At 34.9% G+C, this 19488-nt stretch overlaps 1 protein-coding gene across 2 annotated transcripts in view; it reads left to right on the top strand.

Annotated features, from left to right (window-relative positions):
- Window positions 1–19488, top strand: part of OSBPL1A (oxysterol binding protein like 1A) — a 216890-nt gene that overhangs the window by 82523 nt on the left and 114879 nt on the right. For both annotated transcript variants that reach the window (XM_054583461.1, XM_054583460.1), the window contains exons 13-15: window positions 793–915; window positions 7194–7275; window positions 17047–17153. In XM_054583461.1, the coding sequence (XP_054439436.1) occupies window positions 793–915; window positions 7194–7275; window positions 17047–17153 (312 nt within the window). The remainder of the gene's footprint in view (window positions 1–792; window positions 916–7193; window positions 7276–17046; window positions 17154–19488) is intronic.

Genomic DNA, 19488 nt, shown 5'->3' with positions numbered 1-19488 from the left:
AATTTATTCAACAACTCTTATAACCCAGAATTTTAAGTGAAAAATTTGCTACCCACTACTTAGTTTTTGAAAAATCAATTATTTTAATCTTCACCTGAGGATATGTTTGAGGATATGTTGAATGACTTTAGAGAGAGCAGAAGGCGGGGGGCGGAAGGAGAGAAATGTCGATGTGAGGGAGAAACACCAATTGGTTGCCTACCATATACGTCCTAACTAGGGAATGAACCCTCAGCCTAGATTTGTGCCCTGACTAGGAATTAATCCACAGCCTTTTGGTGTACGGGACGATGTTCCAGTCAACTGAGCAACCCAGCCAGGGCACCCCATTCCTTAGTTTTTATAATGTGTTTGATATCTTTTTAAAGTACTGGGAAAATTTTTTTTTAATCTAGACATATCATGGATAAGAGATATGTACCATTATTTCATTTTTTAATTTTTTTAACAAAGATTGTACTTATTTATTTTTAGACAGAGGAAGGGAGGGGAAAGAGGGAGAGAAACATCAATGTGTGGTTGCCTCTTGTGCGCCCCACACTGGGGACCTGACCTGTAACCCAGGCTTGTGTCCTGACTGGGAATCGAACTGGCGACCCTTTGGTTCTCAGGGTGGCGCTCAATCCACTGAAGACACACCAGCCAGGGCAGTTTTTTCATTTTTTTTAAGAACACAATATTTTTTCCTCTATGTAAACTTTATGCAAACTTTATGCTTTCTAGATCATTGTCATATTAACTCTTTTGAGTAAAAATGCATTTCACCTTAATTTAAATCTTTGGATATTTCAGGACTGGCTAGGCGCAATAGAAGAGCATTCTGCTTATAGCACTCATTACTGTTCCCAGGACCAGTTGACTGATGATGAGGAGGAAGATGGAGTTTCTGCTGTAGACTTGAAGGAATCCTTAGAGGTAAATAGGAAAACTTAACCTGACCTTTATAGCTAACTCTGTCATTGAGGTTTTACCATGAATTTTGAAATTGAGATTTTGAAATTGAGTTCTGAACATGGAAACAATATTGCTCATTGTCTGGTAATATTCTGTCTCTATTTATAATGTCTGTTATGGTAATGTTATCAAATGTCTTTATGTGCTCTGGATATGTGGGCACGTGCCAATCCCTATCTTTTTTTGTTAACATTTTTACCTTGCTGTAATCAGATTGTTCTTCTGTTTGAAAACTGTCGCCAGTAGGGGGAGCATCTATAACTTGACTTGGCTGCCCTTTATAACTTCACTGCGTATTTCAGAGTTAAAGTATTGCAACCATAGTGATGCATTTCTGGTCAATAGTTTTATTTAGAACCACTTGTAATCTGTAAACTTGATTGATTAGAGGCAAGTTAAAGCATCAGCCATGAATGGAGAGGTCCTCATCTGGAGTGACATCAGTGTCTAATCCATATAGAAATATCAGCAGATATATTGTAATTGACATGAAATAGGTATTTTTTTCTTGGCATAAAGTTTTTGGCTGTGCATTTTAAGTGGGACTTGGGTTGGGAGAATTATAACTAAGAAAGGATGATAAGTTTCAATACAAATACTTGTGTCAGAGCATACGAATTTGCCTACTAAATATAATCATTTCTTTTTTAATGAAATAAAATACTTGTAGGATTTGAGTGTTTTTAAATCAACAACTTTAATGAAATTGTTTCATAATACCTGAGGAGTTTTCTCAAGGGCCTATGCATTTAAATAAGAAAGAGATTTTGAGTCTTTTGTTCCCTAATCTTAATTTATGGTGGAAAATTAAAGAATTGGAGTTCTTTCATGTTATAGTGAAGACATTCCCCCGAATGTATTGACAATGGCTTTAGAAGGACTACCTTTGTTTCAAAGCCTAATGGGTAATGTGACAATCATAAACATAATTTTCAGATCAGTGAACTTTGCAAAAGTTACATCTACCAGAGCTTCTAGATGACATTACAGCTGTTAGTGTAAATAAAGAATGCTTAAATATCTATGGCCAAGATCATGTTTAACGAGAAAAAGAACTTTGCTACATATTTTAACTTTTTGTCAGTATTCTCTAAGTGAAAAGTCATTCTTCCCCATTCATCTATCCTTAATATAAGGTAAATGATAAAACCTGGACTTACAAAGCATACCAATATCTTTCCAGGATTATGGTAATTTTAAGACCTTTTTAGTAGAAGCTACAGATAAAGTAAAAGTATACTAATTTACATATCATTTAAAAACTTTCTTGGAGAATGTTTCTTTTTTAGCATAGTTTTCAAATATTCTTGTTCTCAGCCTCAATTATACCTTTCATTTTACTCATTTGAATATTATGTTTCTGTGTTAACTTTAAAATCATGAAGTGTTTGCTTTCTAGATTTTATAGCACTTGAAGTCAATGAGAGTTTTAGCCAGTATTTCAGGTTGTGCAAGTTATAGGCATATCTCTAACCTGTAGAATTTAAATGCTAAATCTGTGAATCTTGACTCTGTCTCAACTTCTAAAGAATGGTCCAGAATAGGTAAAATCTGCAATGAACTTTGAAGTCTGTAGCATGTGGGAGACTGGCTCCAGGATACCCTTGATCTTTGGATTCTTAAGTTGCAAGGAAATTCTGGGGCCGGTTTGTGAAACAAACCTAAACGTTGATAGGCTGTCTAATGGAAATTAGGAACTCCAGAACTGCAATAATCTAAAACCATCTGGACTAACATAAACTAGCCTCTACATACTTTTGGACTAGTAAGTAGATCTATGAGAAATTAGGGGAGAAATACGTTCACACTAAGAAAACCTGACCATGTTATATGCTTTCAGTCTCAGTTTACTTCCGCCCAAAATGAGGGCCGCCAAAAACTTAAAACATTTTCTCTTAGCTGTTTGTCATTGCCTTGAAGGTAGGCCTTCAGGGAAAGAAGTATAAGACAAGTCACAGAAATAGTGGCCTCATAGCAACTTAAAAATATTTCAGAAACAGAAATTGGAAGAGTAATTCAAACAGGGTATTGGTATAGAACTGTACAGTAGTTAATAACATGTGCAGCTATTTATATTTAAATAATTAGAATCAAATTAAATATTCAGTTCCTCAGTTTAACTAGCCACATTTAAGTGCTCAGTAGTCATATGTGGCTGTCACCTTGGTCACTGCAGATACAGAATGTTTCCACCATTGTGGAAACTTCTGTTGGATACAACTGGGCTGTGCTCCTAGGTTTGAGGTGGTTCTGACAAAGTGGGGTTTTATTTGTTGAAGATATCTTTATTCTAAAAGATCTGAACTCCTTGTTCTAAGAAGTAATGAGCAGGTGATGCTAAATTTTAACCGAATGAGAAAATAATATCAAATTTTCCTGATTTAAGAGTAAGTGATTCATTAAAATGAATGTGCAGAAAGACTATACATCAACACAGGGCTGATAAGTATTGGTATACCCATACAAGAATGAGGCAAATTTATATACATTGATATATTTAAGGCTTACTGTTAAATGAAAAGGGCAAAATATAAAATGCAATATCTAATATGCTGCTACCTGGGAGAAGAAAAGTACGGATGTACACACACAAATTTGTATAGGCTTAGATCATCCCTGGAAAGATGAGATATCATTAGCAGCTTTTTCCTTTGAAGCTGGGAAAGGGGCAAAACAGGGACTTTAGGGCTGATAGACATGTGAGGAAGAGCTGCCTCTCTTTATATATCCTTTTTTTTTCACTTTATATAAATACTCCAAAATAAATTATTTATTAAGAAGATTACAGAACAGGACCATAATAATCACCAGGTACCAAAGAGAATAAATGTGTTATGGATTGACTTAGAGTGAGGGAAGATGTAGAATGGAGTTATCTTTGATGTGAATTTGGCTAGAGCTGGGAAGACTTAGAGATGAGTATTAGGTACCAGTACTTGTAATATTGGCTATTTCTACAAAGAGCAAAGTTATCAGAGTTCTACAGTCTATTTAGTTAAAAGTTTAAATTAATATATCAAGGTACAATTTTCATTCAATCAATGAAATGCGTTTTATGTCTTCAATTTGTTGTGTTTTGACAGATGTATATACCCTGTGTAATAACAACTCCTATCAATGTGTAGAACATTTTTATCACCTCACAGAGTTCCCTTGTGCCCCTTCCCAGAGTCAATGCCCTTCTCCACTGAAGGGCTTTCTGTTGTTGCAGGCAAAGTTGACAATGCTTATGCTAGACTTTCAAGTAAATGGAATCATGCTACATGAGCTCTTCGGTGCCTGTCTTCTTTCACTCACTATGTATCAGCAGTTTTTTGCTTTTGATTGCTGAGTAGAAGACAGTCTATTTCTGTTCTTAACTAGCCACATGTGGATTGTCTGTAGTAAATAGCCTGAAATTAATGACCCCTCTCTGCCCCTGCCTATTCCTCCCTTGATGCCCACCTCCTTGATACACATTTTTAAGCTGTCCTGTAGGACAGGGATCATAAAATAATATAACATCAACTTAAATCAAACAACACCAGCAGCGGACATCTGGGTGGGCAGAGGTAGGAGCAGGAGATCTGGGCTGTGAGTATGGTTCAGCTGCACACCTGGGGGCCTCTGGGCATGATCCTGTTCTTGTGCAAGTTCAGTGCCCAGAAAACGTGGTTTCGAAATACTGCCACACTTTGGCTCTTAGATCATTGCTCATAGTGGGATCCCATTTATGTAGAATAAATAAAAATTAAAACCTCCAACAAGTCCCTTATTCAGCATAAGGTTAATGGCATAAAAGTCAAGAATGAGACTCAGTGCTGGGCCCTGCAAAGAACTTAGAAACACTAACCTTCATAAATAGAGTTTTAGGTTTTCATAATATAATCAATAGCTAAGAGGAGATTATAGCAAATTGGAATGTGTTATATTTTATTGTACCTCTTTCTGTTCTTTTTTTACTGTCAATTAAATGCCATTAATTGTTTATCACAGAAGACACATCTTGTACCCAGCTAAAACAGTATGTGGAAAGTGAACTTCTCCAGCTCACCTATCATGTACCTTTTAAAACTAGTAAATCATTATTCAAGGAAACTTTCTTTAGTAACTGTTGGATAGATAGTCTAAGGAAGATGAATATGATTCAGGTATTTGCGGAGAGTGTATCTTCAATTACAACCTCAGGAACTATCATGTTTATCAGAGATTTGCAGTCTGCAAATGAATCCAGTTTTTTTATGCTAGCTATCACCACAAAAAGGAAAACAGTAGTGTTGACTTGAACGTGGGAAGAAGTATTAAATATGAATAGAGAGAAAATGATGATTTTGTATTAATAAGTTATGAGTCTTACATTTGGTTGCAGTACATGTTTTCAGTGCCCCAGGTGGACTTTTTTCCTTCCTTTAACCTGCAGGCATGCCATGTGTGAAAAAATTATCCAGCATACCATTTTACTTTCTAAGGGGTTTTAAATGGCATAGTGTAGGTATGCTCTCTCGCTCAAAAAAAAAAAAAAAATTATATTGTCAGAGCTCTCAAAACACAGTAATGTAGACAGACTTTCAAGAGAACATTGCTTTCGCTAATGGGGTACCATGACTAATTCTACTGTGGAAGCTGAGCGTCATAAGCACTAAAAATTTTATAAATAGGTGAAAAAGGAGAAAAGGGTGCTTACCTGTGTCATCTGGGCACATAGACCTGATTCGAGGGATCAAAAATGTTTAGTGATTGGCTAGTTGAGAGTAGGAATACAAAGTAGGGAAGATTCATAAAGCTAAATATATTATTCTACCTACAAGAGTGTGATTTTAATACTAATAAGGTCCAGGTTCTCAGAATAAATACTTTTTATTGTCATAACCAATCAACTTTACGGTGACAATTTTCTTGCTTATTCTTCCACCTCCTTAAAGGGAAATTATAAATAAAATTAACCCTTAAATTTCATTGCCAATATAATAAATGAATTTATCTGATTTTCATTTTGGACTTCCAAATATATACTAAGATGGGATACATTTAGTATGGGATACATCGTGAAACTATGTTTTGCTTGTAGGGATCTAAAAATGGAGAAATTTCAAATTACAGAGAAGGATGCTTTCTGTAATTGACTTCACATTATTTTTATAAGCTTTTACTTACTAGGAAAAGTAACCTTATAATATTAACCTTATTGGTCTGATTATGTGGTGGCTATGTGCAGTTAGATAGCTGAATGAAAATCAGCTTGTGATTTCTACAGGTTAGTACCATCTAGATATTTTTAATAGTTTTTAAAATACATTAAGGAAGGTATTTTATAATTCTTGATGAATTTGGTCAATTCCATTAAAAGTGTTAATAAATCAGAGAACTCTAACTCCTCAGAGATATATGGTGTATTGAGTTATGAGGAACAATTAATGCAATTGTATGGTATCTACACAACAGATGTTGAATATATTTAGAATTTAGAAATACTTATTTTTATTAATCTGTATGTGATTAACTAAATATTATTGGGTTGGCCAAAAAGTCCATTATGTTTTTTCCCCCTGTGATGGCTCTAGTAGCATTTTGTTATCTTTAACTTCATTTGAAAAAATTTTGTTAGATTGTATTGTGGCAGCTGTCATATCAGGATGCATTAAAAAAAAACATTAAATTTGGTGAATTTTTGTGCAACCATTTTAATATTGAAGATGGGAGAAAATATGCATTGTTTTAGGCATATTTTGCTTTATCATTTCAAGAAAGGTAAAAATGGAACTGAAATGCAAAAAGAGATTTGTGCAGTGTATGGGGAACGTGCTGTGACTTACTGAACACGTCAAAAGTGGTTTGCAAAGTATTGTGCTGAAGATTTCTCACTGGACAATGCTCCACAGTCAGGGAGACCAGTTGAAGTTGATAGTGATCAAATAGAGACATTAATTGTTAATAATCAGTGTTATACCATGCAGGACATAGCCGACATTCTCAAAATATCTAAATCCATAAAGTGCTGAAATTAAAAAATGTGTTGCATTTTACAGAAAAAAACTAAATGGACTTTTTGGCCAACCCAGTCATAATCAGTTTTTTAAAAATTTTCTTACCATTTTCTCTATGTTTGGAATATGTCTCAGTTATTATAATGTATCCACCTATTAACTAAAAGTTTTAATAGAAACATTAAAGCCTATAATATAAAAATATAAAATCTTTTAAATATAAACATCATTTATTGGTTTGTTTTAACTTTGTCTTCTTTCTGTTTTCTTTTCCAGAAAGCACAAACATGCCAACAGAGACTAGATCGGGAAATTTCCGGCTTTCTCAAAATGATTAAGGGATGTGACATGGCTAAAGGTAAAAAAAACCAACAAAACAAAAGACACTACCAAAGAAGCCCACACCTATTACTATAGTTTTGATTTTTGTAGTTTTGTTTGACTTCTACATTTTAGATAATTTTTGGTTTGAATTCACTCCATTTGATAAAATTATTTTGAAATTTTAAAAGGGCTATGTAAAAATTCTACTTATGGAGGAGGCTTCCTTTATAGATTAAAATGATTTTATTCTTTTAAGAAAGAGAAAGTCAGAGTTAACATTTTGGGGCTGTAAATTCATGTTGGTTGTGTAATAAGAATTCTGCTTATAAATCACAGAGACTTGGAATTCGGAGTCAAATTGCCTTGGATTTGAATCTTATCTCTATCACTTAGCAGCTGTTACTTTGAACAGTTTAGCTTCGGAGCCTCAGTTTCTTCATCTATAAATGAAAGGGTTGGTTGTTTCCAGGTCTTGACTTTTTATGATTCCATGAATATATATATGAAATTATCTAGTTAATGATTAATCTACTGTTCAAATTTTTATGTCTTCATGCTCCATTAGCTCTGAATTAGTATGAGTCAACTAGAAATAATTCAAAAATCAAAATACACTCCAATATAAAATACAATGTAAAATCCAGAACAAAAATTAAGTATTGAAAAAATTATTACTTTGTAAATTAAAAAGTTGTTTCCTAGACTATGATGTCTTTATAAGTAACTGTACTAAAATATAATTGATTTAGTTGTCTGAGTTTATTATTAACTGTCCATTTTAATCATGAACTAGTTAATCAGTGAACTCCTAGGTACAGTTTATCTGTTTCTAGAGAATGTGAAGAAATGTTAATATCAGAGTAACTGAGCATAAATAGTCTGCCTCTGTCCAGATGTACTTTGGGCATCCCTTTACTTCAGTTTAACAAACAATTATTTATATCAATAATGATAACCTTGGGGAGGATAGCAGTTGGGTCATTTTGATTATTAATTGTAGGCTGGAATATTGTGTTAGCACTGTTCATCCTCAGTGGGCTTTTGAAATAATAACAGCTTTATTAGCTATAATTCCCATAGCCTAAAATTCACCTATGTGAAGTGTACCATACAGTGGAATTTAGTATATACAAAGAGTTATGCAACTACGCGATGGGCTCATAAAACACCATCTTTACTAAGAACCATCAAAGTAAGAAGAGTTATAACATTTAAAAGATGTAGAACCAGAGTGAGATGAAACATAAAAATTTTCTTACCTTGCACCAAAGAAGAAAATTATAACTACAATCAAATTAAGTTCTTTTAACCTTGAGTCAAGTATCTTGGTTCAGATTATCCATAATGCCGTCACTCACCATGCCGGCATGCATGGTCTGTGCTCTCAGAGATACGCGTAATGTTCAGGACCACAGAAGAGATATTTTATCTTGGACAGTGCCATCTGGGAACTTTGAGATGTTTGACTATTTGGCAACCCTATTTCCTATATCTACGATAAAACTCAATCGATTTATATACCAACAATTATAAACATTAGTTTTGAAAGATTGGTGTAGATAAAGAAAACTATGTCTTACATAAATGGTAAGCAAATAGGGTTAAGGTGATTTCGTGAATGGAATTGGGGAGTTGAAGTAATGGAGTCGCTTTGAATGCCAAAGGATTATGCAGAATAATCTTGTACCATGTGTCTTATTAAAGGAAGCTGATACACATCCTGCTCCAGACTGTCTATGTAATTTGCCAATGATGTTTCAAGATGAAAAATTAAAATGTTTGTGGAATGAGTCCAGATCTTGTGGTTGAAATTGTCTTACATTTTAGTACAAAATTGTATGAACTTCAAGAAGCAGTTCCCTTTTTTCTTATTCAGACTCCTCCCATTAGAGTTCAGCTCTTATCACCTCAAATCCTGGTTACCGCAGCAGCCTGCCCTTTAAAACTCTCCCTGCCTTTCAACCTTAAAGAGGATGGAATCAGAAGACTTTCAGGAACTCTTCCAACTCAAAATCTGTGAAATACTGCATTATTGCTTGCCAGGTTAATTTTAGAAAGGTGCTTTTTTTAATCATACATTTTCTGTTGCAAAAATTCTTTATGGGTCCTTGAAATGATAGAATAAAATTCAAACTCTTCGTCCTGGCATTTAAGGACTTTTATAGCCCAATCACAACCTGGTTTTTCAGCTTTATTTGTAATTATTCTCTTCCATGACCCGTGTAAATATATTTGACCAAATATCATGTCCCCTGCTGAAACACTACTTTCATTTTCATGAGTGGACTTTAACCTACTTTCTCTCTGGATGAATGCCAGAATTTATTTAGCTGGCAACACATTATTCAAGGTCCAAAGAATGCAGTATTAAAATCTCTAGTATTTTATCTTTACCAAAAGCCTGGTTGCAAAATCAATTAAAATAATCTGAACTAGCCCTGGTTGGTGTGGCTCAGTGGATTGAGTGCTGGCCTGCCATCTGAAAGGTTGCCAGTTCGATTCCCAGTCAGGGCACATGCCTGGGTTGTAGACCAGGTCCCCAGCTGGGGAAGTGCGAGGGGCAACCGATTGATATTTCTCTCCCTCTCTTTCTCACTCCTTTCCCTCTCTCTAAAAAAAATCAATAAATAAAATCTAAAAAATAAATAATTAAAATAATCTAATAAAACTTTTGGAAGACTTCCTGAAGGCTAGGTAGTCAATTTATTCTTCCATACAGCCCTAAATTCATCGTTAAGTAGTCACCAGTTTTGACTTATAAATGATGTTGTTTGTGCATTTAAATGTGATCATGTCACTTCATTTCCATAGGGTTTTTGGAAGTGGAATTCATGGTGAAAGTGTATTAACAGTTTTGAGCCTATTACTACATATTGCTAAATTACTTTGCAGAAAAGCTATTTTATTTCACATGCCATCTTTAATGCACATACTTTATTGCATGTTCCTAAATATATACATATAAATCCTGGTTAAAGAAATGAGAATTATTTCAGTTATCTGAAAATATATCTTAAAGGACAAGCACTTCAGTCTACTTAAAACTCATCAAAATCCTAGGCTTCAAGTAAACATTTCTCACCACTTTCACTGTAGCGACCAGCATCTCCCACGTGGACTATGAAAATTACCTCCTAAACTGGCCCTCAGAGTCTACCCTTGCCTCTACACTTTCTCCCCAGGCAACCTTCAGTGGATGATGTCCTTTTGCTTAAAACAACTGTTAGATTACAGGTTGGCTCACTTAGAATGAAAGACAGAGTCATTCTAATGACCCTCGGACTCTGCCAGTCCCTTTCCCTTGGTTAGGTCCTCATCTCCTAGTTTCCTCTGCTTGCTCCTCCAGCCTCAGGGGCCAGCTACTTGTCTCTCAGAGAATCTGGGCAGACTCCCACCTCAGGCCTGAGCTGTGCTGGTCCCTCTGTATGGAAGGCTTTTGTCCACAGTCCCCACTCACTTCCAGGTCTTTCCTCAAACAGAACCCTCTGACTTCTCTTCCCACTTGTACTGGTTTGCTCTTTCATATCCGTTTTCTGCCCTGCTTGCTGCCCTTGGATCACTACAGACTGTTACTGAGCTTTCCTTGCCCTCTGACTTCTGAAGGCATTTGGCAAATGGGAGCTCCTGTGAGGGGTTCGGTGGGGCAGTTTGGCGGACGGAGCAGAAGGCCGGATGTCTGGGCTGGGGTCTGGCAGTGCCGCTGGGTCCTCCACCTGGCCCATGGCTCATTCTAAGATGCCAGCTCCTACGGGCTGAGCCACGCTGTGCCCTTCATTTGCCCCTTTATCCAGGGTGGTAACTGTCCTGCATGCCAGTGTCTGTTAGTTCACGTTGCCATCCTCCCCTTTGTGCATAATCTCTTTTAAAATTTGTTTTCAGGTCCCTATGGAACCTGCCAGCTCCTCCCCACCGGGACCCTTACTGATACTCATTCTGTCTAAGCTTTCCGCCCGCTCAGCACTTGCTCTCCCCATACCCTGCTTTATTTTTCTCTTTGTTACTTACTAAACTTCTTTTATCTGTATGTGCAGTTGATTGTCTGCCTCTCCTATTAGGATAGAAACTCCATGAGGGCATGAAATTATTCTGTTTCATTTGCTGATTAACAGTGCATGGCACGTATGGGCACTGAATATGTATATTTATGTACATATATGTATGTATGTTTTGAGTGAAATGGATGATTTACTTATCTAGCTTATAAATTTATAACTTATTTCTCCTCAACTCAGGGATAAATCAGTACTAAATTTGTTTTGTCAAGTTAGTAAGTATAAGGATGGAGAGAAAATAAGGAAGAAGCCATCAGCACTGCTGGGATGGTTTGCATTCTTTACCGCTGGGGTTCCACAGTTAGTGCCATTGGTTTTATATCCTACTCTTTTTCCCTAGATTCAGTTTATTTTCTAACTGAGGGAAATCTTTGAGGGTCTGTGAGTGGTAGAATCTCTGTCTTATCTAAATCTTTATTTCACTCTCACTTGGTTATAGTTATCTATGAGCATTTTGAACATAGGATTCCAGCTTCTCTGGCTCCTGATATTCTAATAATGTAATGAATCTCTGCTAGACAGCCTTGTCTTTTTTTTTTTTTTTTAAATGTTCTATTGATTTAAAGATCTTCACTTTGTCTTTTTGGTCTTCTGTAGTTTTATTCTGTCTCTCGGTTTGGCTTTTGTTATATGTATATGCTACCTGAGACTCTCTTTTTAATTTAAAGGTTCATTCCTTGTCTCCTTTAGTCTAGGAAAGTTCTTACCCAGTATCTGCCTCTTCAAATTTTGCTTCCTCATTCTTTTCTGCACTCTTTTGCCAGAACTTCTCATGGACATGTGTTGAGTCTTGTTCTTTGACCTCCCACCTCTTAGCTTCTTGTTTCTATTTTTTTCTGTGTTAAATACTGAGTAATTTCTTAGATCTATTTTCTAGTTTTAGTTTTTTTTTCTCAATTGGATCTATTTTTCTGTTTAATCCTTTGACTTTCTAATTTTTGTGACTGTATTTTATAATTTAGAAATTCTGGGTGGTGGTTTCTAAAGTTTTTACTTTTCCTGTAGGGACATATTTTTTTCCCCATATAATATGTATTTCTGATTTTACCCTGAATTATTTAAACATAAATTTAAAGCCTTTTTAGGGGAATGTTTTTATGTCTCATGTAGTTGTGGAGCTAATTCTGTTGTTTTGTCTGCTAACTGTCCCAGGGGATAGATTGTTCCCCTCACAATGGATTATGTAACTTTTTATTGAGCTCATCCTCAGAGGGGCTTGTGTTTTCTTTTGTTTTTGTTTTTTTGTTTTGTGTGTTGTTGTTTTTTTTCTTTTTCGGCCTCCTGGATTATGGAAGTGTCCCTTGCCAGTAGTTTTGTGTCTGTTTTTTGTTAGGGCTATGAAGGTGTTTTTGTTTCTAGGCTAATAGTTTTCAAATTTGATTCCATTCTTAGGTGGGGCACAAGCCAGGAATTTTTATTTCTCCTAATTCCCACCCAGAGCAATAGGCAGACAGTGCCCTTGCCCTTTTCCACAGCTTCCCTGGGGGCAGTTTTCTCATTCTTGCTTAACCTGGCGGTCTAGCCCTGCCCGGGGCCTTGCCCCTTCGCTTTGTGAGAGCAGAGCCATGCCTCTCCTGGGTTTGTGGTCAGGGGGACACGCACCTCTGAATTAGGCCTTCCCCACCCGGGCTTCACTGACATGTGCTTGTTTTATCAGACTTTTTGTTTCTAGCATATCTGGGGCTTTATTCTTTCAGATTCTGCTGTGTATTATTTTATTCAGCATCTTTATGGTCTGGGGTTGGAGGAATGATTCCCTACCATCTTAATTTGCCAGATACCAGAAGTGTCCCACTCTCCTTCTAATAAAACCCATGTCAATGATTAGCAAATTGTATTATATAGAATAAGAGCAAACACGTTTAGCCTTTTGCGCATTGTTCTGTGTACTTTATATATTAACTCATTTATTCCTTCTAACTACGCTATGCAGCTCTCACAGCTATTGTGTCCAGTTTTACAGATGAACTAAGGAAGGCATGAAGAGTTAGGTAAATTGCCTGAGGTCGCACAGCTAGTAAAACTGCAAGTGAGGGTTTGATTCCAGACAGCCTGGCTCCAGAGTCTGTTTTTAACCAGTAAAGAGTCTAGATTAAATCACGAATTCTGTATTTAGCCATAAACATTTGGTCTATGAACTAAAAGAATTTACAGATTTATAACTAGGTCTACAGTGAAAGGTAGACTTCGTTGAGGATGATCACATTAGCTTGGCTCCTTTTAGTTGAGGTGTTCAAACCCTCATAGTCTCCTATTCAGAAGTTCAAAGGTGGGTTGGGATTGATGTAGAGCAGAAGTTTCCAACTCAGAACAAAGAAATCCCCTCTTTTTCCTGTCAACGTTTTTTCTTCTTTTTTCCTTTCCCAGTGTTCTTTCTGGTGCTCACCTTAAAGAGTGCAATGCTAAGTGCAATTGGCTGAAATCTGGACAATTTGAGGCCATTTCCAAAAGCCCAAACCTAGGAGTCATCTTTGGTTTTCTTTCTACTGTACCTGTTCTATCTCGGATGTATTTCTCTATGTTGTTCCCTCTCTCTGTCCCCCTACTAATATGCTAAAATAGGCCACAGCCATTTTTCCTTTAAGTTACAGCAGCAACTTCTTGTCTGGTCTCACTGCCTCCAGTTTTATTTTCCTCTGTTTCCCTCCATGGAATGTTCCAGGGTGGAGTTGGAGAGATGGGGTTCAGTGGGGAAACTTCTTAAAACGAATAATCATTATTTCCAATATCCAGGAAAGAGAAAACTTCTTGAACAATGGTTTGGAGGCAGTAAAATATAAGAATATTTCTAGGAAAACCAGTATTTCCAGGAAAACAGTCTGGCTGAAACTGATTGCACTTATGAAGCGCCTTGAATGTTAGGCTGAATGTGGACTTTTTCTATATTCGAACAGTGGAAGCCATCTGTATTAGGGCTTAGTTTATTAACATAAGACACAAGTATTTGCCTAATAGTTTAAAAACTTACCCAGATAAAAATTGTATGGTATATCATGAAAACAACAGATTGTGAGCTTTTTATACATCTCTAAAGATGAGCTTTTTACATATGATCCTCTAGCATCTTTCCTGAGTTCAAAAATAATTCTAGTATAAGAAGGAACATTTTTCCTTAAAATTAAGTGTCCAATTTTTATAGTAGACCAAATACTGTAACATACTGACTATTTTGCATTTATTCATTACAGTTTAGTTTCTAAATATTAATTGATTAAAGCATACGAGTATCGGTAGTGATTCCCAGTTGGTAAATTTTCTAGAAGCTTAGCAGTTTTATTTCTTTTTATATAGCCATGTGCAAACATCATTACATAAGAAACATGCCAGTGCAATCCACCTCACTGCCAATGCACTGTGAAGTCTCTCACTTCTTACATCATGCCACTGTGCAAGTTAATATTAATTACAGGATCTTGTTTTAACGCTAGATTTTAGAGAAATTAGGTAACTTTTCCTTCTGTTTTGGACAGAAGAATTTGACATTCTTTCAATATTGGATTCCTTTGAAAACAGACCCTAATATATATTTCTTGGATGTTTTTTGAAAGCTTGCAGAATCACTTTTGTTTAAAAACTTATATTTCTAAAAATTTATTTTGACATTTAATGTTTGTTATATGTTAATTGAGTCTCTAAAGTGTGAAAAATCTAAAACATAGACAGCAGTGGAGATGATTAAGCATGTGATGGCATTTAATAAAAGAAATAATATCCATGAATGACTATGCTTCCATCTTCCTATCATTAGTACCATGAAAGTGGAAAATTACTAGGTTTCCCAGAACATTTAGGGAAGGCAGAGGCTGTGTCTGTTTTCTCTTGTGCATATCCTCTCAGTACTCAGTCCACAGCTCTGAGAGAGACATCTGTTGAAGTACTATTTAAGTCATATGGCATCAAGCATATGGTATTCTCATTTGCTATTTAGCAACTAAGTACAGAAGAAATCTTTGCGTTGTGTATTAAAGATTAGAAATGAAAAAGTATGTAAAATCAAATTTATTTCAGAATGTAGTAGTTTTCAATCGAGTGCTATTACGAATAGCCAACAGTAGGAAACTATTCCATAAGATGAAAAATATGATAAAATGTCATTTAGTCTTTATATCCAGATATTTTGTGAAAGGTTGTTTATATCTTCATTCACTCTGACCTTTCCTTTTGTTGCCCACTTCAGCCTTAGGAGTTTTGAGAAACAGTTTTTCCAAGAAGAGGACTTTCCTTTGCCAAAATAAATTACATTTATATAGAAAATTTAGAAAATTAAAAAAAAAAGAATGCTATTCACAATTTTATCACCTGGAAAATATGGCCAAATATAATGTTATTCTTGTAGATTTTCTTTATTTCTTTCTGAAAATTTTTGTTTATTGATGAGACCCACTGTTTTATGGCCTAATTGATTTCAGATTGCTGGCATTTGGATCGACTTGATTGCTTTTGTTTGTTGGCCTTGTTTACCATGTTTTCAGAACAGTGTTTTAAGTAAGGCTATTTAAAATACAAAAGATGCTACTGATTCAGTTGTCTTTCTCCTTTTATGTTTTGATGAAAAGCTTTGTTAAGGTTATGATTTTATTTGATGGATGAGACACATTTAAAGGATTTTAATGTGTAATTATCACAAATTCGAAAACTATTTTAACTAAATACATTCCCCTTGCATTAATCTAAGCAGGATATGACATTTTACTTGTTTCTTTTCAAGTGATGTGCACACATTTTACAGGTTTATCTTGCCAAATTTTTTTTTTCTTTAAATGGTAAATGGATTAAAAGTTTCTTTAGAGCACCTGGGAAGAAACTGATAATAGTAGCCTTTCTGTAAGTTTGGGGGCGTGGTTCCAGGACCACCTTGGATACCAAAATCTGCAGAAGCTCCAGTCCCTTATATAAAATGAGGTAATATCTTATGTAACCTGTTCTCATCCATCTGTTTACCTTCATCTCTAGATTACTTACATACCTACTATCATGTAAATGCTATGTAAATGCTTGTTATACTGTATTGTTTAGAGAATAATGAGGAGAAAAGATGTCTGTATACACAGGCTTAACTATGAAGTACATGCCAGCAACAATGTAACATTTAATGAGTATTTTCTATCTGCAATTGGTTGAATTCTCGGATGTGGAACCTGTGAATGTGGAGGGCCAATTGTATTACCATTTCTTTGTTCCCATCTTAATCACGTAATTAAAGATATGGAAACTCTACAAGGACGCATTTTTGAGAGTGAAAGGCCTATTTTTGTCAAACATTTATCCAAATAAAAACTAGAGGAAGTTGAATTAATGCCACCTTCAGATATGTTAGCCATCATGTCAATTACAGAATTATTTTTGTCTCTTTTTAGCAGTTTGCTTTTGAATAAAATTACTTATTTGGCGTAGAATATCGTGAAAGGAAATGTTAATGTTTTACAGCTAGTGCTATCAGTCCTTCTTGTTAGCTACTTCTCTTAAACATCATATTACTATTTATTCTGTAAACTTGTTTTTTGTCTTGGCTCTTCTCCTGGTAGGATATAGGCCTTTCTAGGGCAAGGCTCCATCCTTTCTTATTTTGTACCAGTGTATGTGCTCTGCATATGGTAGGTACTTACTGATGCCCCGGGAACATGCTGTGTGCTTTAAGGTGGTTGGAAGGAAACGTGAAGTTAGTAGTTATAAAAATATGTTTGTGGCCATAGTTTATTCTGATTGCTTAAAATCCCACTCATTTGATTTATCTTTTTTTTTTTAATTTCTAGAGATGTTTCCATCATTTCTTCAGAAAGTTGAAGTTGTCTCTGAAGCTTCTAAAGAAACTTGTGTAGCTTTGAGCGATTGCCTTAATCTCTTCACTAAACAAGAAGGGGTAGGTAGTGCGGAATTGAAATTTTTAACAATTGTTTGGTGTCACATGCAATCTTCCAATGAATCATTGCTTTCAAAACGTCCAAAGGTAGGAGAAAATAGAAGTAACAAAGAAAATAAAAGCTTCATTCTTCACCAAAATATAGAACTTACTTATTTATTTGAATTTTTACGATAGTTTATTTGAGCCAAACTGATGACATATGCTGAGGAACAAGATCTCAAGTGCTCCCAGAACTTCCTTATTCTTGATTAAGCAGGATGATTCTGAAATAACTATCTAATGCATTTATATAGCCATATTTAACATGTATGTTTTAACGTTCTACTTATCATGAAAAGTTTCAATAAGAAGGTTATGAAAATATTCTAGAAACCAAAGGTCTTCATATGAAAACTATATAATACTTTTATTTAGAAAATAGAGTGCTGTTATACTGATCTTTGTAAACTGAATTCAGTGGGTTAAATATATTTTGTATTCTTTTTTACCTCTCTTTCCCATGCAAAGATTTGCCATCAAGTAGCAGTAGACTTTCTTTTCCATTTTGTGAATTTCTACACATACATATATTTATATATATATAAAATCTTCAAGTTTTTAGATACCAGGTTTCCTATTCTCATTACAATTTATTTGTACAACTTAGGTAGAGATTAGATTTTGGTAAAATAGAATAGATGAATATGGTTTTATTATGTTTCTCTTATGTGTAAAGATCTAAAATTTTATCATGATTAGAATTCACATAAAATTTTTGTGAATTTATGTAAAATTTTTAAATGCTTTGTTAGGCACAGATTCCATATATTTTATTTGGAGAATAAGAAAAATCTATGTAAAGAATCAGAATTCAAACATACAGAAAGTCAGTAGAATTCTATTAACACAGGAAAACACATAATTGTTTAAGCATTTTAAATGGTTGATACTTATATTGTTTGAAGACATCTCTTCTCAGCATTTGTGTTTTGCCGATTTGCAGATTTCATAATCTAGCTTATTTAAATGAGGAAAGATTAGTCATCTGAATAATTTAAATAGGACGATAGCATTGTAGTACATCTTCAAAGTGCACAAATTATGATGTCATGGGATTCTGTACTATTTAGTACATTGTAAAACCGAATTTCATTCACATCTTGTATGTGGTGCCTTATGGATGTATTGATAACTGTCTTTTCATTTTAAAGATATATAGTCTTAAGGTGAGCACTGGATTAGAAATAATTTAATTTCTGGAGAAGCCAACCTATGCTAATTTTAAAACTAGTTGTTTAAAAAATTAGCCTGGGTAATCACCTCTCTGTGAAAATCTTGATGTATAAGAGTATTAGCTTAAAGTTCAGAATAATTAACCTCATTAGCCTTTTAAATTTGTCATGAGGATTAAATAAGAATATAAGTAAAATGCTTAGCTTAGTTCTGACACACAGCCAGCCCTGAGTGGAAGTCAGCAGCTCCTATTGTAGGATGCTAACACACACTTGTGACCCCGGTCTTTTAATGGTATCTTGGAGCTTTTGTGTCTTTAACACAGCATATATCACTTTTTGGAAGGAGGTTGTGGGTTCTAAAGAAAATCTGACTATTTATGGAATAAATGTGTTGATGGGCTACTTCAAGTTCTTTGAACCTTGACATCTTCAACTTTCAAATAAGGGAGACGATACAGAAAGTCATTAAGAGCACCGGCCTGAAAGTCTAACAGACCTCTTTTACATGTCCCTCTTTTCCCTCTAACCAATTGTGGGATCCTGGGCAAGTTTCTGTAAATTGAAAATATATAAATACCCTAAAGTTGGTGTGGGGATCAAATGTATATAGGTGAAAAATATGTATATGAGCATATTAGCATATTGCATGGCATGCAGTAATCATTTTGTAAATGCCATTTATTGCTTCAAACTTTTAGAGTATCTCTAAGATTCCTTTTTAGTCATTCTGTGAAATATCAACTCTGTGAGACCCTCAGTGAAATTCATAGATTTTCTTCTGAGAAATATGAATATAGACAATGAGAAGGCCTTAAAAATATTTGAAAGATAAATGACGTCTTTAAAGTTACTCTTTCAAATGACTAAGAATTACAGCCAAGGAATTTAATAGCTAAATTGAGACCGTAGTGGAATAATTATGTACTATAATGCCTTATTATCTAGCATCGTAAGTATATTTTTATTATCTGGAAATTTTATTAAAAGAGCAGTCAAAATTTTTAAACTCATATAGACCTGGGTCTAGTTCTTGGCTCTGCTATTTAATCTCTTTTTACCTCAGTCTTTAGATACAGCCTCCTTTTAAAAGCGATGACCAACCAAAAAAGGGAGCTTTG

This window comes from Pteronotus mesoamericanus, unplaced genomic scaffold (genome assembly GCF_021234165.1).
Source record: "Pteronotus mesoamericanus isolate MK-2021 breed Mesoamerican mustached bat unplaced genomic scaffold, CSHL_Meso_final contig_74, whole genome shotgun sequence".
Classification (NCBI taxonomy): Eukaryota; Metazoa; Chordata; class Mammalia; order Chiroptera; family Mormoopidae; genus Pteronotus; species Pteronotus mesoamericanus.
Note: the sequence above shows the minus strand (reverse complement) of the source record. Positions and strands in the feature narration are given on the sequence as shown.